Genomic DNA, 27,825 nt, shown 5'->3' with positions numbered 1-27,825 from the left:
CTTAACTGCGGGAGGAAGCGAGATATCGCATAAAAAAATCGCTGTTAGCTCCTTTACATTAGAGGAGGCCTCTATTTCATTCTCCCGCCACCAGCCTTGTACCATGTGCTCCTCTAGGTGGGCTCCCCAACCTAAGGGGCTGGCATCCGTGGTGAGTATCTTGGAGGGAGTCACCCACCACTGTACTCCCTTCGATAGATTGGAAGGAATTAACCACCATTTTAGGGATTCAACCACCTCGGGCGATAGGGACATCTTCCCTTCCAGCCGCCCCTGCAGTCTATCTCCTGCAGAATAGCCCACTGTAGTTCTCTAGAGTGGAACGGAGCCCATTGCACCGCTGGAATGCATGATATTAGTGACCCCAGCAAGGACATGCCCTGTCTCAATGATATTACGGGTCTTCCTGTAGCATTCTGTACTTTGTCGATTATGGCCATTACTTTGGCGTTTGGCAGAAAGCACTCCTCAGTTACGGAGTCTACTTGCAGGCCCAAAAACCTTTGACAGGTCACTGGCTCTAGTCTGGATTTCTCCCAGTTAATTAGCCAACCCAGTGTTTGTAGGGATGAGATAATCCTAGCTATTCTTGCTTCACACTGTGAAACAGAATTCCCCACTATGAGTAGGTCGTCTAAGTAAGGGACAACTAGGGTGTCATTCAGCCTTACATATGACATTACTTCCAGCATTAATTTGGTAAATACCCGAGGAGCCATGGATAGCCCGAATGGCATTGCCGCAAACTGGAAATGCTGAATCCGACCTCTGAACCAGACTGCTACCCGCAGGAACCTTTGGTGCCCTCGATATATGGGGAGATGGTAGTAGGCATCCTTTAGGTCCAAGACCGCCATGTAACACCTGGGAAACAAAAGCTTTATTGCAGACTTAATCGACTCCATTTTAAACGACCTCAGTCTTAGGAAGGTATTAAGTTTCTTTAAATTTATTATAGTCCTGTAAGAGCCATCTGGTTTTGGGACTAAGAATAGAGGAGAATAAAAGCCCATCCCTGTTTCGTCGTCTGGGACCTCCACTAGGACCTGTTTAGTTAGCAGTACCGCAATCTCCATCTCCAGTGCTTCCTGCTGAGATCGGGACTTCATAGAAGTCAATAAGAAGGAGTTCGGTGGATACCGAACGAATTCTAATTTTAGGCCTGATGATACAATACTTAGGGCCCACGGGTTTGATGTCACCTTCATCCATTGGCGGCTGAATCTTAATAGCCTGCCACCTACCGGTATAACGGTTTTATCGGGATCTGTCTCCTCTGAAGGGACGTTTCCCGAATAGGTTGCCTCTTTGCTTGGGGTCCTTATTTCCCCAGCGGTCCTGGGGTCTAAAGTCTTTCTTTTTACCGAACGGCGGCTTCCTGTAGGCTCTCCTGTTGAACGGAACATACGGGTTAAGGAACCCCTTTTTCCTCTCCCCCGCTTTTGTCAAAATCTCATCCAGCTCTGTACCAAACAGGTACTTACCCTGGCAGGGTATAGCACACAATCTAGTTTTTGTTTGTGTGTCTCCTTTCCACCCCTTCAACCATAAGGCCCGCCTGCCAGCATTGGTCAGTCCTGCCGCTCTAGCCGACAACCGGAGAGAATCCGCAGAGGAGTCGGAGAGGAAAGCCGCTGCTCCTTTAATGAGGGGCATAGAGGAAAGAAGCCTACTCCTAGCTACTCCATTTTTAATATTGTCCTCCAAGTCATTCAGCCACACCAACATAGATCTTGCCGTACATGTGGCTGCTATTGCGGGCTTAAAGGCTGCCGTACAAGCTTCCCAAGATCTTTTGAGGAATGTATCGGTCTTACGATCCGAAGAATCAGCCAAAGTTCCCGAATCCTCCACCGGCAAGGAGGATCTACGGGAGGTAGAGGCCACTGCCGCATCCACCTTGGGGGCTCTCGACCAGGCCGTTAACTCCTCATCGTCAAAGGGATACTTATGCTTTGACGTTAAGGGGAGGAAGGTCCTTTGACCTTGTTTCTCCCATTCCCTCTTAACTAGGTCTTTTATAGCTGGGACCACTGGGAATGCTCGGACCTTTTTACGGGAGATACCCGCAAACATTATGTCCTGAGGGGTTTTGGGGTCCTTACTCTCCGGCAACCCCATGGTATTTCGGACAGACTTCACGAGATTACTGACACTGTCCGTGGGGAAACACGCAGACCTCGTCCTCTGAGGAAAGGTATTCCTGGGACTTATCGGAATCTAGTTCTCCGGTATCTGACGGCGACCTTGACGCCAGCGAGACTCCTCCTTTAGATGAACGTATTTCTCTCATTGAGGAGTGACCCCCTAGACTACTGGAACCGCCTAAGGCCCGTAGTTCCTCTCTTATCAGTGCCCGGATATCCTCCTTCTTCCGTGAGGATTCCTCCTGCAAGGCCTCCTCAACACATGATTGGCATAATCTCTTTGGGTGGCCATCCGGGAGGGGCTGCGAACATAAGGCACACTCACTATGTTTCGCCTTCTCTGTTCTTTTAGCCTAAAGGGGGTATGGACCAGAAAGAGAAGGCTATCAATTATCTAACCTGACCAAAAAACACTCACCCGTGAATTTCGTCAGCAACTACCGGCTGCGGTGTCCGGGACCCAGGCTGAGGCGAGGCATGGGACGACTTCTTTTCCTTACGTTTCTTCTCTAACGGCTCATCTTGCCTGGAAGGCCCAATGGATTCCTTCCTAGAGCTGCCACTTCTTCTGGTGCTATTGGTTCTCCTCGTAGCACTGCTCTGTCTACTGCCAAGTGGGGATACCACTAGCTGACCTAATGGGAGCGAAGCTGAGTCATCTAAGGACGACATGACTGCGCACTAGCGCTGTGTCTGTGGCTTCCTTTTAAAGCCTTTGCTCCTCTTTTTTTTTTTTTTTTTTTGTCCACCATTTTTTTTTTCTCTCTCTCTCCCCCTACTGCGCATGCGCGGGCGTTGTCCCGCGGTCTCTGCCTTCAGCCTGATCCCGGAAGTTCTCCTCCACTTCCGGGTTGCCTCTCCTGGAGCGCTGGGTCACCGCAAATGATGCGGCCGGCGACACCGCGCGTCTGCGCCCCCCTCCACGCACTGGGACCTTCTCCTGCCGCAGGTATGACTCCCAGCAGCGCCGCTCAGCACACAGCGCACAAGCCCTTCTGCCACTCTGGGGGGGGGGGGGTGCCGGCCTCAGTACGCCCGATGGCGTTTGTAATGCGTCCACCCCCTCGGGGGGGGGGGGGTGGAGTATAGCCATAACCCCAGTGAGCTTTGGCACCACTTTCGCCTCCAGCCTCACCTGCATTACACCAGCTCTGGGGGGGGGGGGGGGGAAATACACCTCTCCGCCCGACGCTGCCTCCGGTCCTGGGGCCCCTGCTGCTCATATTATGCAGCCAGGCGGCTACCAGACCAGGTATCCTCTTCTGCGGGTTCCTTCCTAGGAACAGGAAACCAAACTGAGGGAGCGAGGGGGACCGCCCCATTTATCTCTCTGTAGGTTTCCTGTTCCTGGGGCGGATCCCCTCTCTCAGTGGGTGCTGTCGTGGCGAAGAGGAAAAAAAAGCACCGCTAGTACTGTTGAATGAGTGTGCTACAGGTGTAATAAACGATTGCAGGCTACACCTTAAGGATTCCGGGTGCTCCTCCAGAAGAAACATCATGCTGAATTCCATAGAAAAAAAGAAAACGGATAGCACTCAATCCCTAAAATGTTCCATACCTGCATCTGCACACTCCTGTCCTCACTCTCCCAGCCATGATGTTTTAATCGCTTTTGAATAAAGTATGGAACTTTTTAAGGATCGGTGAGTGTTATCAGTTTTCTTTTTTCTATGGATTATAATAATGATTAGCCGAATTACTGCATTGCTATGCGCGCCGACCACCAGGCGGAAGCGCCGGTTAAATACCGCTGTCAGCTGCGTTTAACTAGTTAATAGACGTGGGTGGATCGCGATTCCACCTGAGCCTATTGCGGGCACATATCAGCTGTTTTGAACAGCTGACATGTCCCGGCTTTGATGCGCACTCACCGGAGCCCACATCAAAGCCGGGAAAACGTCCAATGATGGGCTATGCCAGTCATTGGACGTTAAGGGGGTAACAGTGGTTAGACTGAATCACTATAGCTGTCTTCATTCCGTGTGTGAAAACGCTATAAATTTGAACATGGTATGTAATTATATTATGGTCTTCAATGTTGAATGAAAAAGAAGAGGTTGAACAAGGAAATGACGCTTTTTTAAAAAATATCTTTATTTAGCTTCCAAAACGCATACAAATCCGTATGAAAATCCACATCAAACCCACACGGAATTTCAACTGCGTTGTCTGCCAAGAGAGGCAGAAACCGTGCAAAAATTTCCACAAGCAAATCCGCAACATGCGCACAGTTTTTAACAGTAACAAAAATAAACCTTGTGAATACACTTGGTCAACTGTTAAGTAGCTAGTACTAACACTGTGCATATACTGTTTGCACATAGTGTATTGGTGCTCTCCCTCACCAGAACTGTAATGCAAAAGGATTAGCAAAGTCAATATATCTATGGCAAAGCTTGCAGTTTTTATTGGTTGTTACGGTCTTCATAAGCAGAATAAAGTTCTGAGTCTTGATGTTGGTGAATGCAAAGTATCTCCCATTAGGAAGTTTTCTTTGAAAAGGCAAAAGTAGAATCGGCATCCTGCAGACGAAAATTGCACAAGTGTTAATAAAGGCAGTAACTCAAAATTATATAAACAGTGGGTCATAGGAGCTGCCATAAATTACTGCAACACTATAAACAGCAAGTGTTTAAAAAATTTTGGTAGGAGACAATTCAAGGTAAAAGGGCAATGCAATTGTCTAGGTAAATATAAAAGAGCCCCTTCACTTGAGCAAAACGTTTTGACGGATCCTCTTAGTTTCCACATTGATTGACAGTGGCCCCCAGCACACAGCCTTGCTAACCAGCCACTACCTGCTAACCAGGGCTATCGAGACGGCAAGCCAAACCTCCAACTCCTCAATTTCCCTGACCCCACAGCACTAGTCACTAGTGAGCATGTACATGAAGTGCAGCACAGATTCATCTAATCTACGACTCAACAACACTGGTCACTACTGAGAAAGTGCAGCATAGATTCATCTCAACTAAAAGCCAAGATCATTAGATCAGGAACAGAACAAACATTTACAGGACATTTTCCCAAATTATGAAAAACTTTACAGCACAACCTGCATTGAACCACTGTACCCAATGTATAATATATTTTAGGAGCTGGTCTATTTTATGCCAACTCCACGACTCCGACTCCACAGCCCTGCTACTAGTCCCCTGCGTCAAGGGTGGGGAACCTTATTTGTACCAGTGGCCATTTGGATATTTATAGCATCCTTTGGGGGCCATGCAAAATCAACTTTAAAATTATCCTGCTATATTTGGGCAAACATTTAATTAGCTCGTCCCTAATGTAATGGCTGGAACTGCTTCTCTTTGGTAAGGTGTGTGATGTTAGGTGGTATGGATGATGTTGCTAATCGCAACTACTTTTTCAGATTTGCGTCGGTCTGGAGCGCAGGTGACTCTTTACAAAGCTTATCAAAGTACTCACAGCACTAAGTCGTACCAAACATAGATGTATATTACACTCTAGGTCTCCTTACAGTGCAAAATTTATCACTGAGCATGTTAGATTTATTGAACTCAAGCAGTGTGAGATATGCTGTCTTCATATCACATAGGAGACAGACTGCTGTATATATACACACACACACATCACAGGAGACATGGTGCTGAAACATACATTACAGAAGACATAGGGCTGCAGTATTAGACATCCCAGGAGACACTGGGGCTGCGACTGCTGTTTTTTCTGTGAAACGGAAGCACATAGCATGCTAACAAAGTACGAACCAGCACTGGCCAGCATCAGTATGTAATCTTTTACCGCATATGCCACAGTGTTCAGTGGCGAACACTGCATGCGTGCAGTGCAAAAAGAAATTAAAGGGCCAGCAGCCGTCAAAGTGGAGCTGTCGGCCCAAGCACTGCGGCCAAGGGATTCTGCCTGGAGGCCAGAGAAAAGGAAAGGTCATCATCGGCTGTGAACAGCCCCAGGGCTGGAGGATCTCCACCCCTGGCCATAGGCCTTCTGACTGGTAGGTCTGACTTAAAGTCATTTATGCATTGCATGCATGATGTTGAGCCGGGCCTACTAACAAAGAGGCCCTGGGAATGTTGCCAGGTAGAAGAAAAAAAAAAAAAAAGTTTGCAAAGTTCTGGTTCAGTGTCCTGCGCATCCTGTGTCTCACGTCTAACGTACAACTTAGAGTGCTGACAGCCATCCCTTCCAAATCCTTATACACACGGATACTTGGTTTGACTGAGCGTGCATGTATTCTCAATGAGAGGGGAACAACGCACTATCCATCCATTTGGCGGTGGCTCTTCTGCTGCATAAACAAAGGATCAGGAAGATTTTTTTGTCTCAGATATTTGCTACTAATGAATTCACATCTGTACTCCATTATTGGCAATTAGAAAAAGTGAATATTTGAAGAGAGTCAGACAGACAAGAGGCTAGCAGAAATGGCAGGCTGTATAAGATCCAGATCAGACAGGCACTGCACTTTCAATACCAGTCACATTCGCAAATTGTTGACGTGGCTTGCTCCATGTGGTTGTCGGCATAGTGGACAGCAGCGCCCTTCTATTTACATGCACTAGTCTTGTCTATAAATCAGACCAAACTGCTAGGATTTTTTCCATATAACCCAATATAGCCACTGACAACCTTGGTCATATGCATGTCTGAATTTAGCCATTTTTCACATGTCAGTTTCATCCAAGCCCCCTCTCCCACCTAAGAAACTTCTCCTACCCTTTAAACTGTGAAATAGGAATACCATACATTTCTTTCCTCATGGCTAATGATTTGCTTTTGCAAGTTTGATTCACTACATGGATAGAAGTATGTCATGCCTCAGTTTTGTTTTTTTTGCAGACAATAGGTCAGGACATGCGACATTCATTGTAATGGGTCTGTGATCAATTTGCAAAAATGACAGATGGCACATATACCAAATATTCACACATAGAATGGTAGAGTTGGAAGGAACCTCCTGGGCCATCTGGTCCAACCCCCTGTTCAAAGCAGTATTCACCAAGTCATCCCAGTCTGTCCAGCCTGTTTGAAGACTTCCATGAAAGGAGAACTCACCACCTCTCATGGCAGCCTGTTCCACTCATTGATCAACCGGTCAAAAAGTTTTTAATATCTAATCCGTGTCTCCTCCCATTCAGTTTGATCCCATTGCTTCTTGTCTTTCCTTGTGCAAATAAGAATAAAGATGATCCTTCTCCAATGTGACAGACCTTGAGATATTTGTAGACAGCTATTAAATCTCCACTGATTCTTCCCCCCCCAAAGCTAAACATTCCAAAATCCTGTAACCGTTCCTCATAGGTCACGGTTTGCAGACCAGTCACCATTCTAGTCACTCTTCTCTGAAATTGCTCCAGTTTGAGGTTTTTTTTTTTTTTTTTTAAATGTGGTGCCCAAAACTGGGCACAGTATTCCACATGAGGCTTGACCAAAGAGGAGTAGAGTGCAATAATGACTTCAAGTGATCTAAACTGTATGCTTCTGTAAATACATCCCAGAATTGCATTTGCCTTTTTTGCTGCTGCATAACAACTTAACTCATGTTCAGCTTATGATCTACTGTATTAGTACTAATACCCAAGTTTTTTTTTCACGTGTGCTGTTGCTTAGCCCTATTCCTCCCATTCTGTATATGTTTTTTTCATTTATTGCCTAGATGTAGTACTTTGCATTTTCCCTGTTAAACACTTAGTTGCTGCCCACTGCTCCAGTTTATGTATATCTTTTTGAATCCTCTCGCTCTTTTCTCTAGTATTAGCTATTCCTCCTAGCTTTGTCTCATCGGCAAACTTAATCAGTGTACCCTCAATTCCTTCATCTAAATAATTGATAAAAATGTTGAACAATACAGGGCCCAGGACAGAACCCTGTGGTACCCTATTTGAGACATTCTTCCAACTGGATGTGCAGCCATTTACGACCACTCTTTGGGTCCGATCACTAAGCCAGTTATGAATCCACCTAACAGTTGCCTTGTCCATTCCATACCTAGTCATTTTTTCAATAAGGATGGTGTGAGATACTTTGTCAAATGCTTTGCTTTAGTCAAGTGTGAGGTAGCGCTGTCATTTAAGTAGGGGATCACTCGCTTGGCAGCTAATAAATCAGATCCGGCAAAGGTTTTCCCATCAAATCATAATAGTCCATGCGGTTTATTAGGCATCATAAAGATCATATAAACGGCATAGCATCCATGACAGAGCTTCACTCTGTTAGTGTCCAAAACGCAGGCTTTTCAGCCTCAGTTATCTCTCACCCCGTCAGGGTTCTCTCATGGCTGCTTCTCCATACTGCAGACATTCATTCCCTCCAGGGAACTCTCAGGCACTTGCAGCCATTAAACACAGCGTCCACATGCTGTCAGGAAGGTAGCCACACAAGACCTTCCAACCGGACCAATCGGGTCCCTGCATTCACCACGTGACCTACCCTGGCCACATTATATGGTTCATAGCCACGCCCACCGGGTCACATGACTGACCTCATCACAGGTCCTTCAAGCATTTACACACTCTTTACAACAGTGTTCTTTAAACACACCCCCTGGGGGGGGTTTGTAGGTAACCAACCCGCCCATCTCCCTAGTTACCTGGAGACTTCTCCCTGACACATTAAAGCAGCACCTCAGCAGTATCACTGCGGATCAACACATGTCTCCATCTCAAAGCCACCCACTTTGAGATACGTAATGGCCATTCAGTATTCTGCCATTCATCCTTTCTCCTGGGACATCCACAAAGCGCCCCCTAGCGGACACTGGTTACTACACCACATACCTCCCCCCTCTGTTCAAACTTGTGGGGTTGAACACACAACATTACACCAGGGTCTCGCTACCGGGCACTCACTACACCTTGCCCCACAGGTCGAGAGAACCGTCTCCTTCTGTCATACGGCCTCGTTCCTACGTTAGACCTCCCCCGCCTCCAGCGGTCAGAATATCAGTCATTGGCTTTGACCCTCCAGTCACGGTCTGTCTGCGTCGTCAGACACTGGTTAGTCACCATCCTGTCTCTATCTAAGCGTCTTGTAAGAAATGGTACCCCACCACATCTAAGTTTACTTTTCAGTGCATTAACCTCACAGTTCTTTGCATCTGCTGTCTCCGTAGCAACCTCCAGTTCACACTGTAACCTACGGTGCAATGTATTGGCACGTTGAGCCTCTTTCTCTGCTTCTTCCACCTGGCATTCCAACTGTTTCAGACGCACATCATTTCCCTCCACCAGGCCTTTGTACTGCTCAGAATTACACCTTTCATCATCCATTTGCTTTAGTACAACCTTCAGTTTTTTCTCCGTATTATGTACTAGTTTGCTAGCAGATTGTCACACTTTAATTTCTGCATCAAGCTGTTCCTCCAGTAGTGCAACCTTTGCTTCTAAGTCCTTATTCTGGCGAACTAATTGCTGACGGGCACGCTCATTCTTCTGAGCATTACTAAGTTCTGTCTTCAGATCAGCATCCATCTGGTCAACCTGAAGTGTGGCCTTTCTCAGCTTGTCATTGGCTAATTCATCGTTGCCATGTTCTTCCTCCACTTCTTCAAGCTGAACAATGCGAGACTAACCGCCTTTTTTCTTCCAAAGCCAGAGCACCTTCACCTCTGTTGTTGGCAATCACATCAGCCAGTTCATCTCTTTCCTGCTGTGCTTGTATTTTAGCACACGCTGCAGCAGCAAGCTCCGTCTGCAAACTAATCACCTCTGCTTCCAAACTTTTCAGTTTTGTTTTCACACTGTTCCTCATTCAGGCCTGGCCACTGTAAGTCTTTGTCCCACTTCTCCCACAGAAGACCTCTTACAGTTTGTTAGTACTCCTACCTCTTCTCTGAGGGACTTATTCAGACCTTGCCATGATGCCAGGTGACCTTTGAGCTCGAAGACTTCTTTCTCTAGGTCAACTAGTCTGTGCTCCCTTACTCTCTCTCAGAGTCACAGTCACCCCTAGAGTCTGAGTCACGCCGATCATCCGAGTCAACCCTCCAGTTACCCTCTGACCGTGTGTCCACTCCAGTCACCTCATCTCCCAGCCCACCATCTGTCTTGTCACGAGACGTCAGTTGGGCAGATGTACTTCTTCCAGTCACATCTACATCAGACCTGTTCACTTTAGGAGGCGTCACCGTCTGTTAATCCAACAGTAGAAACGTCTCCCTCATTCGACCATACATCAAACAACACAAAGTCCCGGCCCCTCTCCAAGGCATAGACTAAGTCACGTGGTATCCTGCCCCCTTGGCACTCACCACCTTTGGTCCCTCAAACATTACTCTGTCTACTGCATAGTTCACCGTGACCCCATGTTTACAGTGAACCCTGGCTTTTTTCTCGGTCAGAGATAAAACAAGAGGAGTTTGTCAGAGTCACCTGACTCTGAGTCCAGCCTCCCAGAGACTCCTTCCCGATGCAGCATCACGGTACACACCTGTGGCCCGTCATTATCCGGAAAATACATGCCGCACTCCTCAAAAGTCATACACACACACACACTGCGGTTCCCCAGACGTACCCACTGAGGCAACCAGTGCTGCCATTTCCTGAACCACCCCGATTTGGGTTGCCGCCCCCTCCTGGGACTCCACCTTTTTTGGGTTACCACCCCAATTTGTGTCACCACCCCCTTCTGGGACTCCACTCCCTTTTGGGCTACCACCCCGATTTGGGCCACCGCCCCCTTTCGGGATTTCCCCATGTCCGTTATACCGGTCTTCTCAGACCACAGTTTATATGTCTTTTAACGATACCACACAAGTCCTTGCTGGCACCACCACAGCTCATGATGTCACCGATCACCGACACCACCGGTTGCTGTTCACACACAGCGGCTGGTGTCCTCTTCGTAACCCCGCCGAGTTACAGGAAGCCGCTTGTCCCCTTCTTGACTCCAACTGAGCCACCGCAGGCTGAGTTGAGAAAAAAAAACAAAAAAAAAAAAACACACACACACACACACACACACACACACACACACACACACACACACACACACACACACACAAAACACCTCACGTGTCCTGTGTGATATTCAGGACGTACCGTCTCCGCCTGAGAGCGCCCAACACACAGGGCGCACCGGGTGCTATTCAGGGAGCCGACCCTCCTCCCAGGGTTTCCCAACAGACCAACCTCACCAGGTCCAGGGGCTTAGCGGGTGCTCTTCAGGACATCCGTCTCCGCCTGAGACTGCCCAACACTCACGCCTCACCAGGTCCAAGGTCATACCACGTGCTCCAGGGATCCGATTCTTCTCATAGAATCTCCCGACACTGACCCTCCAGGACCTTGCTCACTGAACCCTTCAGGTGCACAGTCTTTCCCACTGACCCAGGTCAGTACAACACGAACACCTGTCCGTTACCTATGTCGGCCACTCAGGTCCTCGGATACCTCTTCTCCACAGAGGCACCCTATCACCAGTCTCCTCACTGACCCCGGTCAGTACAACACAGCTTTCACGACCGTCATCTGCTGGCCGCGCAGGTTCTTGGACCCCTCTACCGCAGAGGTATCCTATAAGTCTCTTTCTCCTGGAGAAACGGCCGCACTGGGCTCACCGATCCAGACAGTGCCTTACTCACTAGGCCGCCCCACAGTTCCAGAATCACAGCCGGGCAGTGGCTTCCCCAACCGTCAGCCCTCCTGGCTCAGCGTTGCCCTTAACAGACTTTGCAGTCCTCTTCCGTTGCTCCCAGCAACAAGGCTACAACAATGCCCATAGCTTTCTCCACCAATTGTGAGGTAGCGCTGTCATTTAAGTAGGGAATCACTCGCTTGGCAGCTAATAAATAAGATCCGGCACAGGTTTTCCATCAAATCAGAAGTCCATGTGGTTTATTAGGCATCATAAACCCATAGAAGCAACATAAAGATCATATAAACGGCATAGCGTCCATGACAGAGCTTCACTCTGTTAGCAGTGTCCAAAACGCAGGCTTTTCAGCCTCAGTTATAGCTCACCCCGTCAGGGTTCTCTCATGGCTGCTTCTCCATACTGCAGACATTAAACACAGCGTCCACATGCTGTCAGGAAGGTAGCCACACGAGACCTTCCAACCGAACCAATCGGGTCCCTGCATTCACCACGTGACCTGCCCTGGCCACATTATATGGTTCATAGCCACGCCCACCAGGTCACATGACTGACCTCATCACAGGTCCTTCAAGCATTTACACACTCTTTACAACAGTGTTCTTTAAACACACACCCTGGGGGGGGGGGGGGGGGGGTTTGTAGGTAACCAACCCGCCCATCTCCCTAGTTACCTGGAGACTTCTCCCTGACACATTAAAGCAGCACCTCAGCAGTATCACTGCTGATCAACACATGTCTCCATCTCAAAGCCACCCACTTTGAGATACGTAATGGCCATTCATCCTTTCTCCTGGGACATCCACACAGCCCCCCCTGGCAGACACAGTGGTTACTACACCACACAAGATATACTATATCTACAGCATTTCCCTGATCCACCCAGTCAGTGATTCTGTCATAGAAGGAAATTAAGTTAGTCTGACATGACTTATTAGTTACAAACCCATGCTGACTCTGGTTAATCACTTGATTCTTATCCAGGTACTTACAAACAAGTTTAATAATTTGTTCAAAGATCTTTCCTGGTATGGAAGTCAGACTCACCGGCCTAAGTTCCCTGGGTCCACCTTCTTCCCCTTTTTGAAGATAGGAAAAACATTTGCTCTTTTGCAGTCTTCTGGGACTTCTCCTGTTCTAAGAATTTTCAAAGGTTATGGAGAGTGGTTCAAAAATTTCTTCTGCCATCTTCCTTCAGTACTCTGGGGTATAATTCATCTGGACTTCGAGGCTTGAATTAATTTATGTTAGCTAAGTGTTTCCTCACTATATTTCTGTTTATAGTTGTCAGCAAGAGAGGATGAGAATTTGCTTGACCTGTTAGTTTTGCCTAAGAAAGAGATTCCAAACAAATGTCTGGATAGTTGAAATCTCCCATGACCACTATGTCATTTTTTGGAGAACTTGGCCATTTGATGCATAAAGAGTTCATCCATATCTTCAGCTTGCACAGGCCCCACCTGTAGTAAATGCCTACAATGGTGTCTTGTCCGTTGTTCTCTCCCTGTATTCTTACCCATACAATTTCCACAGAACTCCCAGTCTCTGAAGCTTCAATCTCTGTGAAGGTGAGGGTTTGTTTTTTTTCCCACAGCCGTCATCCTAGTTGCATTACTTTCTTTTCACTGAAGTAGAATGCCTTTTTTGTCTTTAGTATGTTGTCCGTTTAAGGCTAGTTTCACATTTGCGTTTCAGGGCGAAGCGACGGCCTGTGCACGGCCGCCGCTAAGCCCCGCCCCTGCCGCGCCTCCGGGCGCATGACGCTGCGTGCGTCCCCTATCTTTATCACTGAGGACGCAGGCCGTGCGCAGTATGTGTTTTGGCGGCGCCTGCGTCCTTTTGACGGTGCCCCGACCAGCGCCACACGCAACCTGTTGCAATTTGGTTGCGCTCGGCGCACCGTCAAAAGGACACAGGCGCCGCCAAACGCATACTGCGCACGGCCTGCATCCTCGGTGATAAAGATAGGGGACGCATGACGCATGCAGCGTCATGCGCCCGGAGGCGGCGGGGCTTAGCGGCAGCCGTGCGCAGGCCATCGCTGCGCCCTGAAACGCAAATGTGAAACTAGCATTATAGAGATCCCCATAGTCTTTGAATGGGATCTGCCAAATGGATGAGAATAGGACTCGGATCTACGATTAAAATGTGTGTATGGATGAATGAAACTGAGTCAGTGTACAGTCCTAAAACCAAATAAAAACAGCGCACAGACGTGTCACACGGATGTGTGAATGCAGCCTTAAGCAGGCAGAAATCATATGGCAAGAGTGGAGAACGTCATCACGGACCAGAACTTGTGTGCCAGGAATCATAGAATCATAGAATCGTAGAGTTGGAAGGGACCTCCTGGGCCATCTGGTCCAACCCCCTGCTCAAAGCAGGATTCGCTAAATCATCCCAGTTAGATGTCTGTCCAGCCTCTGTTTGAAGACTTCCATTGAAGGAGAACTCACCACTTCTCGTGGCAGCCTGTTCCACTCATTGATCACTCTAACTGTCAAAAAGTTTTTTCTAATATCTAATCTGTGTCTCCTCCCATTCAGCTTCATCCCATTGCTTCTAGTCTTTCCTTGTGCAAATGAGAATAAAGTTGATCCTTCTACAATGTGACAGCCCTTTAGATATTTGTAGACAGCTATTAAGTCTCCTCTCAGTCTTCTCTTTTGCAAACTAAACATTCCCAAATCCTGCAACCTTTCCTCATAAGACAGGGTTTGCAGACCGGTCACCATTCTGGTCGCTCTTTTCTGAACTTGCTCCAGTTTGTTGATGTCTTTTTTCAAATGTGGTGCCCAAAATTGGACACAATATTCCAGATGAGGTCTGACCAAAGAGGAGTAGAGGGAAATAATTACTTCACGTGATCTAGACTGTATGCTTCTGTTAATACATCCTAGAATTGTATTTGCCTTTTTTGCTGCTGCATCACACTGTTGACTCATATTCAGTCTGTGATCTATTAGTATACCCAAGTCTTTTTCACATGTGCTGTCACTTAGCCCTATTCCTCCCATTCTATATATGCTTTTTTCATTTTTATTGCCCAGATGTAGTACTTTGCATTTCTCCCTGTTAAAAACCATTCTGTTAGTTGCTGCCCACTTCTCCAGTTTATTTAAATCTTTTTGAATCTTCTCTCTCTCTTCTCTAGTATTAGCTATCCCTCCTAGCTTTGTGTCATCAGCAAATTTAATCAGTTTACCCTCAATTCCTTCATCTAAATCGTTGATAAAGATGTTGAACAATACAGGGCCCAGGACAGAGCCCTGTGGTACCCCACTTGAGACATTCTTCCAACTGGATGTGCAGCCATTTACGACCACTCTTTGGGTCCGATCACTAAGCCAGTTATGAATCCACCTAACAGTTGCCTTGTCCATTCCATACTTAGTCATTTTTTCAATAAGGATTGTATGAGAGACTTTGTCAAATGCTTTGCTGAAGTCAAGATATACTATATCTTTGCCCTAATGCTTTGCCCTCAGCTGCGATGCTGGAGGGGAGTATAACTTGTCACGTTTTACATGCATACTTTTTCTGTTCCAACACGTATCACGCTGGGATACTTCATCTATCAGATCACTTCTCCTGTACGTGCAATTTTAGAACATCATGGCTCGTTACACTTCGACCATATAACGAACACCAAACAATGAATATATGATAAAGTATGCGCAATATGGCCATGCGAATAAATGCTCCAATACAGAGGAGGTCTGTTCTAATAAAAGGTCACATTATACCTGATGTATAGTGATGAGAGATCGTGCTGGGATAAGGTGTTAATCTGAGCATGCTTGGGTGCCAGTGTCTTAGGCTACTTTCACACTAGCGTCGGCCGATGTACGTCGCAATGCGTCGTTTTGACGAAAAAACGCATCCTGCAAAGTTGCCCGCAGGATGTGTTTTTTCTCCATAGACTTGCATTAGCGTCGCATTGTGACGTATGGCCACACGTCGCATCCGTCATGCGACGGATGCGTCGTGTTTTGGCGGCCGCGACGCACACAAAAAACGTTACATGTAACTTTTTTTGTGTGTCGTGTCCGCCATTTTTCGACAGCGCATGTGCGGCCGAAACTCCGCCCCCTCCTCCATGGACATTACAGTGGGGCAGCGGATGCGTTGAAAAACTGCATCCGCTGCCCCCGTTGTGCAAAACTTTCACAACGTGTGACAGTACGTTGGCACGACGCAGTGCGACGTCCGTCACACGACGCTAGTGTGAAAGTAGCCTAAGGCATGCTCAAAAAATATGTTCGAGTCCCCACGGCTGCATGTCTCGTGGATGTTAGACAGCGGCAACACATGCGGGGATTACCTGTTTGTTTGGCAATCCCTACATGTGTTGTGGATATCGAACAGCTGTGAGACTGGCAGCCGCGGGGAGTCAAGCATATTTTTGAGAACGCTGAAGACACTTTGTTAGCACCCGAGCATGTTCACTCATCACTAGTGATGTACATCCCTAATAACCTTATTAAAAGGGGTTGTCACTCAAGCAGCATTTAGAACCTATCCATAACATCAGACCTCCCTTCATTGATCTGGTGTCCTTTATGTGACTGGAGTGGTGGTGTAAGAGTACATCTATTAATCTATGGGAATTTGAGTGTATATGTGGGACCTCCTCTCCTATGAATGATAAAACGGTCACGCGTACACACTGCCACGCCATTCAGACAGGACTCCCCTTCTTGGAATCAGTGATGGGACCCCAGTGATCATACATTTATCATATATCCAGTGAACAGCTGATACATACTGTTCATGGGACACTCCTTTTAAAATTACATATTCATTTATGGCCTGAAAAGTGGTCCATATATATTTTACATGCAGCACTTACTATTCCACTCTTGAAATTCTGTATTCTCTTCTGACCACCTTTCTGCGTTATCCACCATCCCCATGTGGGGGCATATTGCCACAGGTAATACAGGATTAAACAGGGCTGGTCCGCAATCCAGGCTTCTTTCAGGTTATTTGCAGCAGATACCAAAATAAGGTGAACACAGCGGTCTGTTGCCATCTTGTGACCTTGATACGTTAATGTTGCAACAGACTAAAAAATAATATATATATTACACACATACACTAAGTTACTGTAAGCATTTAGACTGCAGGGATGCATGTCCCCCCAAAAAAACTAAAAAGTTTCTCTTATCAGGACACAATCCAATCCTTTTTTTATAACCCTTAAACATAACTATCCGGGAAAAATATCCATACAGCCTTACAAAAGGTTTTCTACTGATCATGAACTGTGCTATAAGTCCTTTCAATGTAGACAGTAGAGCTAGCATCAGGACAAGGAGCTGTGATAGACCACAACATGGGGAAATCCAAGAAATATTAGGCTTGAAGAATAAACCTGAGCCCGTTCATAGATTTATCAATTTAGCACCCAAATACAAGCACAAAGATACAACGTTTAGGTCTGCAGGAGAAAATGTGCATGATTTTACCGTTTCATAGTGTTCAGTACAAGCATTTTCCACCACTTTTGACTGTACGGGTCCTGGGCATATATTGATGATTGCAATATCTGGATAAGCTCCCAGCTCAACTCTCAGACTATTGAAAAATCCCTGAAGAAAAAACAAAACATTGGTTTGCTAATTTTGCAAAAAAAAAAAAATAAAAAAAAGTTTAAAAAGCCTTTCACAAAATTACTTTCTTACAATTATGCAACATTGTCTTCTATGAATACAGCAGGTTTATAGAATTCAATTCAGTGATTCACTTTATTGAGGGTTTTCTAGGACTCTTCAAATTTTGCTTGGAAAAGAAGTGATCTCTTCTTGCACCCTGCTGTTGCTCCAGAGGTCCCCACCAGGATCAGAAGTGACAACATCCACATCATTAGTCACCAGACTAAACAGTCAGGACATGATCACTCACAGTCTCAGTGGAAACCATTGGATCTGTGGCAGATTCAAGTAAGTAATGATTGTGGGAATGCCCCTTTAATGTAAACAATGATTTTTTGCACGACTGAAACTTTACTGGGCTTGTTCTGTATATTTCTTGTACCCTTGAGTCTTTTTTGATTTCCTTGTGCCCGATGTGCATCCAGCTTCACTGAGATAAATGGGAAGTTCTATTCTTATCTGCTAAAACTACATTTCTCAGTAGCGTCCCGCTTCTCCTTAGTGCTCCAGGCTCCTCTCTACTCTCCTTTGTGCTTATTGATAGAGATAGATGGCGCTCAATATAGGCAATTTTATAAGGATGAGGTGACAGGCCCAATATATGATCAATATTCATTACCAAGTACAAACTTCACATTTCATTGGTGGTTCATTTGGGGAGGGATCTTTAGAGCAGGATCATGTTTTCCCCTGCATGCATAGCCAAACAGTGCTGAATCCCTAACATCAGGGCAATGAGGATGCCGTGAGAGGGTCTGTTCTACTAAACAGTTGTTGGTGTATCTGTTTTTCATTAATACTGGGTTACTGGCTGTTTTAAAATACCGCATGGTTGGTTATACATAACACAAGTCACACATAACACAAGTCACAGGTCACTAGGTACAGCTTTAGCAGTACCGGAGGATGGATCCAGTGGCAACGGATAGTAAAAAAAAGTCAAATTTCTGTATTGCCGCTACCCCCCCCAATCTGTTTATCTACTAGATCAGTAGACGTTTCTCAAGGAACATTCTCCCCAACCTTTTTTTTTTTTTTTTTTTTTTTTTTTTTTTTTTTTTAAATGCTTTAGTTTCTCTCCTCTCAGCTCGTTTCCCACACAGCGAAAAAAAAAAAAAAAAAAATGTATTTTTTTGTGCAAGTAAGCAAGTAAATATTTGCCTGATTGATATGAAGCAATCCATTGCAAACATTTCTTTTACCAAACAAACAATAACATATTTACCTGAAGGGCATGCTTACTGGCTGCATAGCCCGTTGACAGGGGCACTCCTATCAGGCCAGCAATGCTGCTTAATGTAATGATCTTTCCTCTCTTCCTCTCAATCATATGGGGTAATACATGCTTCGTTATGGAAACTGTTCCTATATAATTGAGATTCATCAATCCCTGATAAACATCCAGACCTGTATCCACAAACAGAGAGCGCTGTGACCGGCCACCATTATTCACTAGAATGTCAATCTACAAAGAAAATTTAAGGCAAAATTAATCACCTTTTATATAATAACTTAAGCTTATGATTATTAATAGCCATTGGCATGCCTACTTATCCATTAATTTCAAAGGACCGTTAGTGATGATTGAACGTGCTCGGATAAGGTGTTATCAGAGCATGCTCGTGTGCTAACCGAGTGACTTTGGTGTGCTCGAAAAATATGTTCGAGTCCCCATGGCCCCAAGTCTCGTGGCTGTTGGACAGTTGAGACACATGCAGGGATTGCCCAAGAAACAGGCAAGCGAGACATGCAGCCGCGGGGACTCGGACATATTATTCGAGCACGCCAAAGTCACTCGGTTAGCACACAGGCATGCTCCAATAACACCTCATCCCAGCACGTTTGCTCATCACTAGTGACCATCTAATGTCATGGATAGGAACCTCGTACTTTCCCAGAGGGGTTCCAAATAACGATGAGCGAATCGAATAGCAGGACCTCGATCCAGCAGCAACACTGGTGGTCCAGAGTCACCATAAAGGACGCCTGTGAACTGCATCCTACCTGCCGCCATCCTCAGTTCCTCTTTTCATTAGCCAGCCTGGTGTGACATGGTTTGTGCGTCATACAACAATGAAGTCTCGCTAAACAACCTAGTCAAAAGAGGAGCCGGGAATGCCAGCAACGGTTTGCAGGGCTTTTGTCCAGTGGCCACGAACTCAGGGCTGTGGAGTCGGTAAGCCAAACCTATGACTCCGACTCCTCAATTTCCCTTACACCGACTCCCACATATATTGCTTATATTTAAGTGAAAAATGTATTCTAGAACAATGTGAACATCAGACATTAAATAATTTTTATGATACAATAATCAAGATATTTAGATAGAACATAATATTTATTGGAATACAACTTTAGAACACAAAAAACTGTAATAAATTGTAAATATGTAATACACTATGTAATATCGATTATATATACAGTGGGGAAAAAAGTATTTAGTCAGTCAGCAATAGTGCAAGTTCCACCACTTAAAAAGTTGAGAGGCGTCTGTAATTTACATCATAGGTAGACCTCAACTATGGGAGACAAACTGAGAAAAAAAATCCAGAAAATCACATTGTCTGTTTTTTTTTTTCATTTTATTTGCATATTATGGTGGAAAATAAGTATTTGGTCAGAAACAAAATTTCATCTCAATACTTTGTGATATATCCTTTGTTGGCAATGACAGAGGTCAAACGTTTTCTGTAAGTCTTCACAAGGTTGCCACACACTGTTGTTGGTATGTTGGCCCATTCCTCCATGCAGATCTCCTCTAGAGCAGTGATGTTTTTGGCTTTTCGCTTGGCAACACGGACTTTCAACTCCCTCCAAAGGTTTTCTATAGGGTTGAGATCTGGAGACTGGCTAGGCCACTCCAGGACCTTGAAATGCTTCTTACGAAGCCACTCCTTCGTTGCCCTGGCGGTGTGCTTTGGATCATTGTCATGTTGAAAGACCCAGCCACGTTTCATCTTCAATGCCCTTGCTGATGGAAGGAGGTTTGCACTCAAAATCTCACGATACATGGCCCCATTCATTCTTTCATGTACCCGGATCAGTCGTCCTGGCCCCTTTTCAGAGAAACAGCCCCAAAGCATGTTTCCACCACCATGCTTTACAGTAGGTATGGTGTTTGATGGATGCAACTCAGTATTCTTTTTCCTCCAAACACGACAAGTTGTGTTTCTACCAAACAGTTCCAGTTTGGTTTCATCAGACCATAGGACATTCTCCCAAAACTCCTCTGGATCATCCAAATGCTCTCTAGCAAACTTCAGACGGGCCCGGACATGTACAGGCTTAAGCAGTGGGACACGTCTGGCACTGCAGGACCTGAGTCCATGGTGGCGTCGTGTGTTACTTATGGTAGGCCTTGTTGCATTGGTCCCAGCTATCTGCAGTTCATTCACTAGGTCCCCCCGCGTGGTTCTGGGATTTTTGCTCACCATTCTTGTGATCATTCTGACCCCACGGGGTGGGATTTTGCGTGGAGCACCAGATCGAGGGAGATTATCAGTGGTCTTGTATGTCTTCCATTTTCTAATTATTGCTCCCACAGTCGATTTCTTCACTCCAAGCTGGTTGGCTATTGCAGATTCAGTCTTCCCAGCCTGGTGCAGGGCTACAATTTTGTTTCTGGTGTCCTTTGACAGCTCTTTGGTCTTCACCATAGTGGAGTTTGGAGTCAGACTGTTTGAGGGTGTGCACAGGTGTCTTTTTATACTGATAACAAGTTTAAACAGGTGCCATTACTACAGGTAATGAGTGGAGGAAAGAGGAGACTCTTAAAGAAGAAGTTACAGGTCTGTGAGAGCCAGAAATGCTTGTTTCTGACCAAATACTTATTTTCCACCATAATATGCAAATAAAATGAAAAAAAAAAACAGACAATGTGATTTTCTGGATTTTTTTTTCTCAGTTTGTCTCCCATAGTTGAGGTCTACCTATGATGTAAATTACAGACGCCTCTCATCTTTTTAAGTGGTGGAACTTGCACTATTGCTGACTGACTAAATACTTTTTTGCCCCACTGTATATATAATATATGTGTATATAACACTATGTAATAAAGTATAAGTGGCAAAAAAACAGTTTTCAACAAAAGCATACTAAATAACATTTGTGCAGTCTATGAATTTGTCCTAAGAAATAAAATTGCCTCCATCAGATCCTCCTTCATAGATGACCTCAAATCTGACCTAATAATTTTAAGGCTAGAGAACAACCTCTCTACAGTAACTTGGGTTGGAGGCAAAGCTGTAACCACATGGGCAACATCTCTAACCATTTCCGGGTATAAAGGAATTGCCTCATGCACAGTCAGTTTTGATGAACGGTTGAATTTTTCTATTTCTTTGAGAGCAAGTGAAACATTTTGCTGAAATATGGTCAATCTGCTTGCTATAGGAGACTGAGTGAAATCTTTTTCCTTGCGGCAACGCTTTGCCTGCTCCATGTCATACAAATACTTGTCAAAGTCAAACTCCTCATCTGATGAGGATGAAGATATGGCAGCAGTAGCAGCACTGTCAGGACCGGAGTCCTCTTGCGCCTGGCAGTCCTCCTGTAGGCCACTCATCCTAACTGCTACCTCAGTCAGAGCTTCTTTTCCTTTAGTAAGCTGTTGATCATCAAGCAATATACGATGACTTGGGTCCACAAACAGCTACCAGAAAAATTTTATTTTCCAGTAGCTGTGTCTCTCTCCTTTTCATTGAAGGAGAAATGCCATCTGCGATTAAAACAGCAAAATAGCAAGTTCCTCCGCTCCCTCATGAAAATGCGAGGAGTTAAATCCTCAGCTTGTAATTTTTTAGTCACAGTAAATGGGTGATTAAGCAATTCCTTCATTTCAGCCACCTGTGTCCATTGACCTTCATTTAGGGTTACCTGAGGGTTCACCATATCTATAAGAAACGGTTTAGTTGATCAACAATTGCCTTTTTTTTCCAGCACGTCTCTTCAAGATGGAATCAATTTTAGGAGTTCTGGTGGCAATAACCAATTTCCTCACTTTTCCAATCAGATTTCCAGCATGTCCCTCTTGCAGGCTAATCTTATTGCCAGCTGCAGCGTGTGCACAACACAGCGCATGTGATGAATACGAAAGTGTTTTGAAGCAGCTTCAACAAGATCATCTATTTCTACAGTATAATTTTGCTGTTCTTCTGTTGTAATATCTGTTTGTTCCTCAGTTACATGAACAGCACTGTGGCCTTCCATCTCAAACATACTGAATCCTAAATGTTCCTCTAGCTGTTGTTCATTACTCTCATTCATCAGTGTAATTGTACTTATGTTTGAAGCATTGTCCGTTACAATAGCAAGAACCTGTTCTTTTTTGAGTTCGTAATCTTGCAAAACTTTTTCTACTAAGGCCTGGAGAAACTGGCTGCTGTGATGAGCTTTAGTATCTTTTACTGCCAGTGTCTTGGTAACAATTTCTTTGCTGTCACAAACATATCGAACATTGATGGCAAAATAGTTCACTCTGTGACGTGTGCAGGCATCCATTTTAAGAAACATGAAGCGTCTTTTGAGAGTCTTTTTAAGATCTTCCTTTTGTTTAAGGGCTTCTTCAATCACTAATTTTCTAATACTTTCTCTTTCCAGAGAAACACCAAGTTTGGGGGCCATTTCTCCATTAAGAGCTGTAAAAGCTGGTCGTGCAAATAATGTTAATGGTACACCGTCCTTCACAACAAGCTGTATGAGCTGTCTTTTAGACATATCTGCTGTCATTGTTACAGTAACTTTGTCACTTACAAAATATCTTGTTAATGATGTTTGAGACGCTCTTTCCTCCTCCTTTGCCTGGCAGGAAGTGTAGAGCCCCCGTTACACACTGCAATATCGCTGTAAAGTCACCGATTTTGTGACGTTGCAGCGATATTGCTAGCGATATCGCCGCATGTGATACTTACCTCCGACCGGCTCCCCCGCTGGTTATCGCTGATCGCACGAGAAGCTCCTGGACCATTCCTTGTCGGCCACGTCCTGCGGCGCTACCTGCTGTGACGACGAGCGACGCGTGGAGCCGGGCGGGAGGACGCAGGATCGCCGCGTCTGACAGGTAAGTAGCAATCCCCGACCCCAGCGATGTCGCTGGTGAGATCTGCCTGTGTGGCAGCTCACTAGCGACGCACCAGCGATCCTGACCGCATCATATCGCTAGTCGGGATCGCTGGTGCATCGCTAGGTGTAACGGTATCCTTAGTCTGTGTGCTACTCAGCTTACATTCTTTTTGGTACAGATAAGATATGGAGACAGATATGGATAAATGGATGGATAGAGCAGATTTCTAATCTGCTTTTGCTATTGAAATTATCTATGAGCTCAAAAACCTTTCAGGTGATGCATTTTTTAAAAAAATCTGAACGGCTTTTGCAGCTGAAAAACGTATCCACAAAAAACGCAGCAAAAATGCTGTGTGTGAATGTAGCCTTAGATCAGGAATAGAACAGCCATTTATAGGGCATTTCATAACTTTCCCAAATTCCTATGAAAAAATATTCAGCACATTCTGCATTGAACTACTGTACCCAATTTATTATATATTTTACGAGTCGGAGTCGGTCCATTTTATACCAACTCCACCAAAATGAGCACCGACTCAGACTCCACAGCCCTGCACGAACTCCTGACCAAACTATGAGGAATTAGACAAAAATCACATTATAAATGTTCACTTACTCTTCCAAAATATTTTATGACCATGTCAGTTGCCGCCTTGTGTGTACCAATATCGTTCAGGTCAAGAGGGACAATTAATAGATCTTTCTCTTCCAAAGTGCTGATCTCTGATGATAGAAAATAAATATAAATTATATTATAAGTCAGCACTTAATCATTATTCTAACAATTTTTTTTTTTTATTTTAAAAGGGACCACATCACGTTTGAAGTGGCTTTAATGGACCTATGAGACAAAATATCGTAAAGTGACACCATTTAACAAACTACAAACCTCAAAGTACTCAAAACCACATTCATGAAGTTTATTAACCCTTTAAGCGCTTCACAGAAATTAATGTGGATGGAAAAGACTGAACATTTTAATTTTTCCCACAAAAACGTTCATTTAGTCCCAAATTTTGCATTTTTACAAGGGTTTTTTTACAAGGGTAATAGGAGAAAATGAATCCTACAATTTGTTGTGCAATTTACTCCCATGTGTAGAGGAAAACTACTGTTTGGGAACATGGCAGGGCTCAGAAGGCGCAGCATTTGACTTTTAGCGCACAAAATTGTCTGGAATTGAAAGACGACACCATGTCGCAGAGCCCCCGATGTGCCTAAACAGTGGAAACCCCCCCCCACAAGTGTCCCGACTTTGGAAACTACACCCCTCAAGGAACTTATCTAGAGGTGTAGTGAGCACCCTGAACCCCCAGGTGCACCACAGTTTTATGACATTAAGCTGTGAAAATGAAGAAAAAAAAAAAAAAAAACATTTTTCCCACAAAAATGTTGCTTCAGGCTCAAGTTTTTTTTTTTATATTCACAAGGCTAACAGAATAAAATGGGTAGTACAATATGTTATGCAATTTGTTCTGCGTACACGGAAATCCCATATATAGTAGAAAACTGCTGTTTGGGCGCATGGCAGGGCTTGGAAGGGAAGGAGCGCCAATTGAATTCTGGAGCGCAATTTAGGCTTGGTCACTGCAAATCAGGGCTGTGGAGTCGGTAAGCCAAACCTGCGACTCCGACTCCTCAATTTCCCTTACAGCGACTCCGACTCCCACACATATTGCTTATATTTAAGTGAAAAATTTATTGTAGTACAATGTGAACCTCAGACATTTAATCATTTTTATGATCCAATAATCAAGATATTTATATAGAACAGAATATATATTGGTGTACTACCCGGTTTTCATTCTTTTTGGTACAGATATGATATGGATAGACAGATATGGATAAATGGATAGATAGAGCAGATTTCTAATCTGCTTTTGCTATTGAAAACATTATCTATGAGCTCAAAAACCTTTCAGGCGATGCAGTTTTTTAAAAAGATGATCAGCTTTTGCAGCTGAAAAACGTATCCTCAAAAAACACAGGAAAAACGCTGTGTGTGAATGTAGCCTTAGATCAGGAATATAACAGCCATTTATAGGACATTTCATAACTTTCCCAAACTCCTATGAAAACATATTCAGCACATCCTGCATTGAATTACTGTACCCAATTTATTATATATTTTAGGAGTCGGAGTCGGTCCATTTTATACCGGACTCCAACTCCGACTCCACCAAAATGAGCACCGACTCCGACTCCACGACTCCGACTCCACAGCCCTGCTGCAAATGCCCCTGACTTGCCAAAACAGCAGAAACCCCAAGTGACCCCGTTTTGGAAACTACACCTCTTGAGGAATTCATCTAGGGGTGTAGTGAGCATTTTTAACTCAAGCGATTCACAGTTGGATACCATTTGGCTGAGTTAATGGAAAACTATTTTTTTTTTTTTTTTTTTTAAACACTAAAATGTTACATTGTTCCCATGTTTTCAATTTTCAAAAGGGATAACAGGAGAAAACGGAACACAATAAGTTGACTAATTTCTCTGGAGTATGCCAATACACCATATGTGGGGGAATATTACTTTTGAGGCACAGTGCAAAGCTCAGAAGGGAAGAGGCACCACATTAGGCCGGGATCACATATGCAAGGAATATTGTAGAGTCTCACATGTCAATACCTGGCACTGCCGCCAGCACTCGAGAGCGGAGCGTGCGGCTCCATATATTGCTATGCGGCCGCACGCTCCGGTCTGAGTGCTGGCGGTAGTGCCGTGTATTAACATGCGAGACTCGGCTGTATTCCTCGCATGTGTGATCCCGGCCTCATATAGTGCACATTTTGCTGGAATCGTTTGCATGCAGGTGCCATGTCACATTGGCAGAGCCCAGAAGGTGCCAGATCAACAGAACCAACCCCCCCCCCATAAATAACCCCATTTTACAAATTTCTCAATGAATTCAACTAAGGGTGCAGTTATCATATTGACACCATGGGTGTGTCACAGAATTTTATACCTTTGGGCAATAAAGAAAAATTACATTTTTACCACAAAAATTATGTTTTAGCCCCAGATTTTACATTTTCACACTGGGAAGTGGGCAAAAATGGCACCAAAATTCGTCACAATTGCCCCTTAACTTGACAATACCCCTATGTAGCTGTACAGTACTGCTTAGCCACACGGTGAGACTCAGGAGGGACAGAGTGCTATTTGACTCTTGGGAGACCAGATTATTGTAGAATAGTTTACAGACTCCATATACAGAGCCCCCAAGTGCCAGGAGAGCAGAATTCCCCAAGTGACCTCATTTTGGAAATTAAACTGCTGGTCTAGTGTAGTGACTGATTTTTGACTCCATGGGTGCTTGCCAGAAACAATGTTGCCAAGTGAAAATTGCAAGTCTGACAGTGTAGTACCCAGCTCATGTTTCTGAAGACATGCACCCCATAAATTAGGCAGGCTCTCATTTCAGAGTGCAGAATTTGCTAGATATCTTTTGGGGAGCGAGAACCATTTCGCTTTTCCAGAGCCTTTGTACTACCAGTAACGTGTTTGTTTCCAAAATTGTGCTGATGTAAAGTAGACATGTGGGAAATGTTATTTATTAACTATTTTGTGTCACATAACTCTGGTGTAACGGAATAAAAATTCAAAATGTGAAAACTGCGAAATTTTCAAAATTTTCGCCAAATTCCCATTTTTTTTTCACAAATAAATGCAAACATTATCGACCTAAGTTTACCACTAACATGAAGCCCAATATGTCACGAAAAAACAATCTCAGAATCGCTAGGATCTGTTGAAGCGTTCCTGAGTTATTACCTCATAAAGGGACACTGGTCAATATTGCCAAAAATGGCCAGGTCATTAAGGTCAAAATAGGCTGGGTCATGAAGGGGTTAATAGACGACAGATGTGAGTGGGGACTTACTATTTTTGTGGATAGAGTTGATGTTTTGGAAACATTTTATATAATATTTGGGATCACATTTATCCGGCGCTCTAAGCTGAGCACTTACTTTGGAGTTTTCATCTAAATCTCCAAGTGATACGATTCAGATGAAACCCCCGAGGGATCCATTCACGATAATGAGGAAGCAGAGTAAGGCTGTGTGCACACGCTGCGGATTGCTCTGCGGTTTTGCATCTCCTCAATGGAGGAGATGGGAATCCGCAGATAGAATTGACATGTCAATTGTTTATGCGGATTGAAAACCGCAGATAATCCGCGCGGAAAATTCCGCACCGTCTGCATTGCGGTTTTTGATTCCCATAGGGAATTATGGTACTGTACACAGCAGCAAAAACTGCTGCGGGTCCGCAGCAGCCAAATCCGCTGCGGACCCGCAGCAAAATCTGCAGCGTGTGCACACACCCTAAGGCTGTGTGCACACGCTGCGGAATGGTCTGCAGCTTTTTCCGTGCGGATT

At 44.8% G+C, this 27,825-nt stretch overlaps 1 protein-coding gene across 2 annotated transcripts in view; it reads right to left on the bottom strand.

The window, feature by feature from the left end:
* Positions 1 to 4,217: 4,217 nt before the first annotated feature.
* The window catches only part of DHRS7 (dehydrogenase/reductase 7), a 75,763-nt gene continuing 52,155 nt past the window's right edge, over positions 4,218 to 27,825 (bottom strand). For both annotated transcript variants that reach the window (XM_073571230.1, XM_073571226.1), the window contains 5 exons: positions 24,060 to 24,166; positions 18,606 to 18,845; positions 17,195 to 17,317; positions 16,576 to 16,791; positions 4,218 to 4,669 (listed from right to left, as the gene is read on the bottom strand). In XM_073571230.1, the coding sequence (XP_073427331.1) occupies positions 4,628 to 4,669; positions 16,576 to 16,791; positions 17,195 to 17,317; positions 18,606 to 18,845; positions 24,060 to 24,083 (645 nt within the window). In that variant the 5' untranslated portion in view covers positions 24,084 to 24,166 and the 3' untranslated portion in view covers positions 4,218 to 4,627. The remainder of the gene's footprint in view (positions 4,670 to 16,575; positions 16,792 to 17,194; positions 17,318 to 18,605; positions 18,846 to 24,059; positions 24,167 to 27,825) is intronic.

This window comes from Dendrobates tinctorius, unplaced genomic scaffold (genome assembly GCF_039654945.1).
Source record: "Dendrobates tinctorius isolate UK_male_01 unplaced genomic scaffold, ASM3965494v1 ptg000006l, whole genome shotgun sequence".
Lineage (NCBI taxonomy): Eukaryota > Metazoa > Chordata > Amphibia > Anura > Dendrobatidae > Dendrobates > Dendrobates tinctorius.
This window is presented reverse-complemented; position numbering and strand designations above follow the sequence as displayed.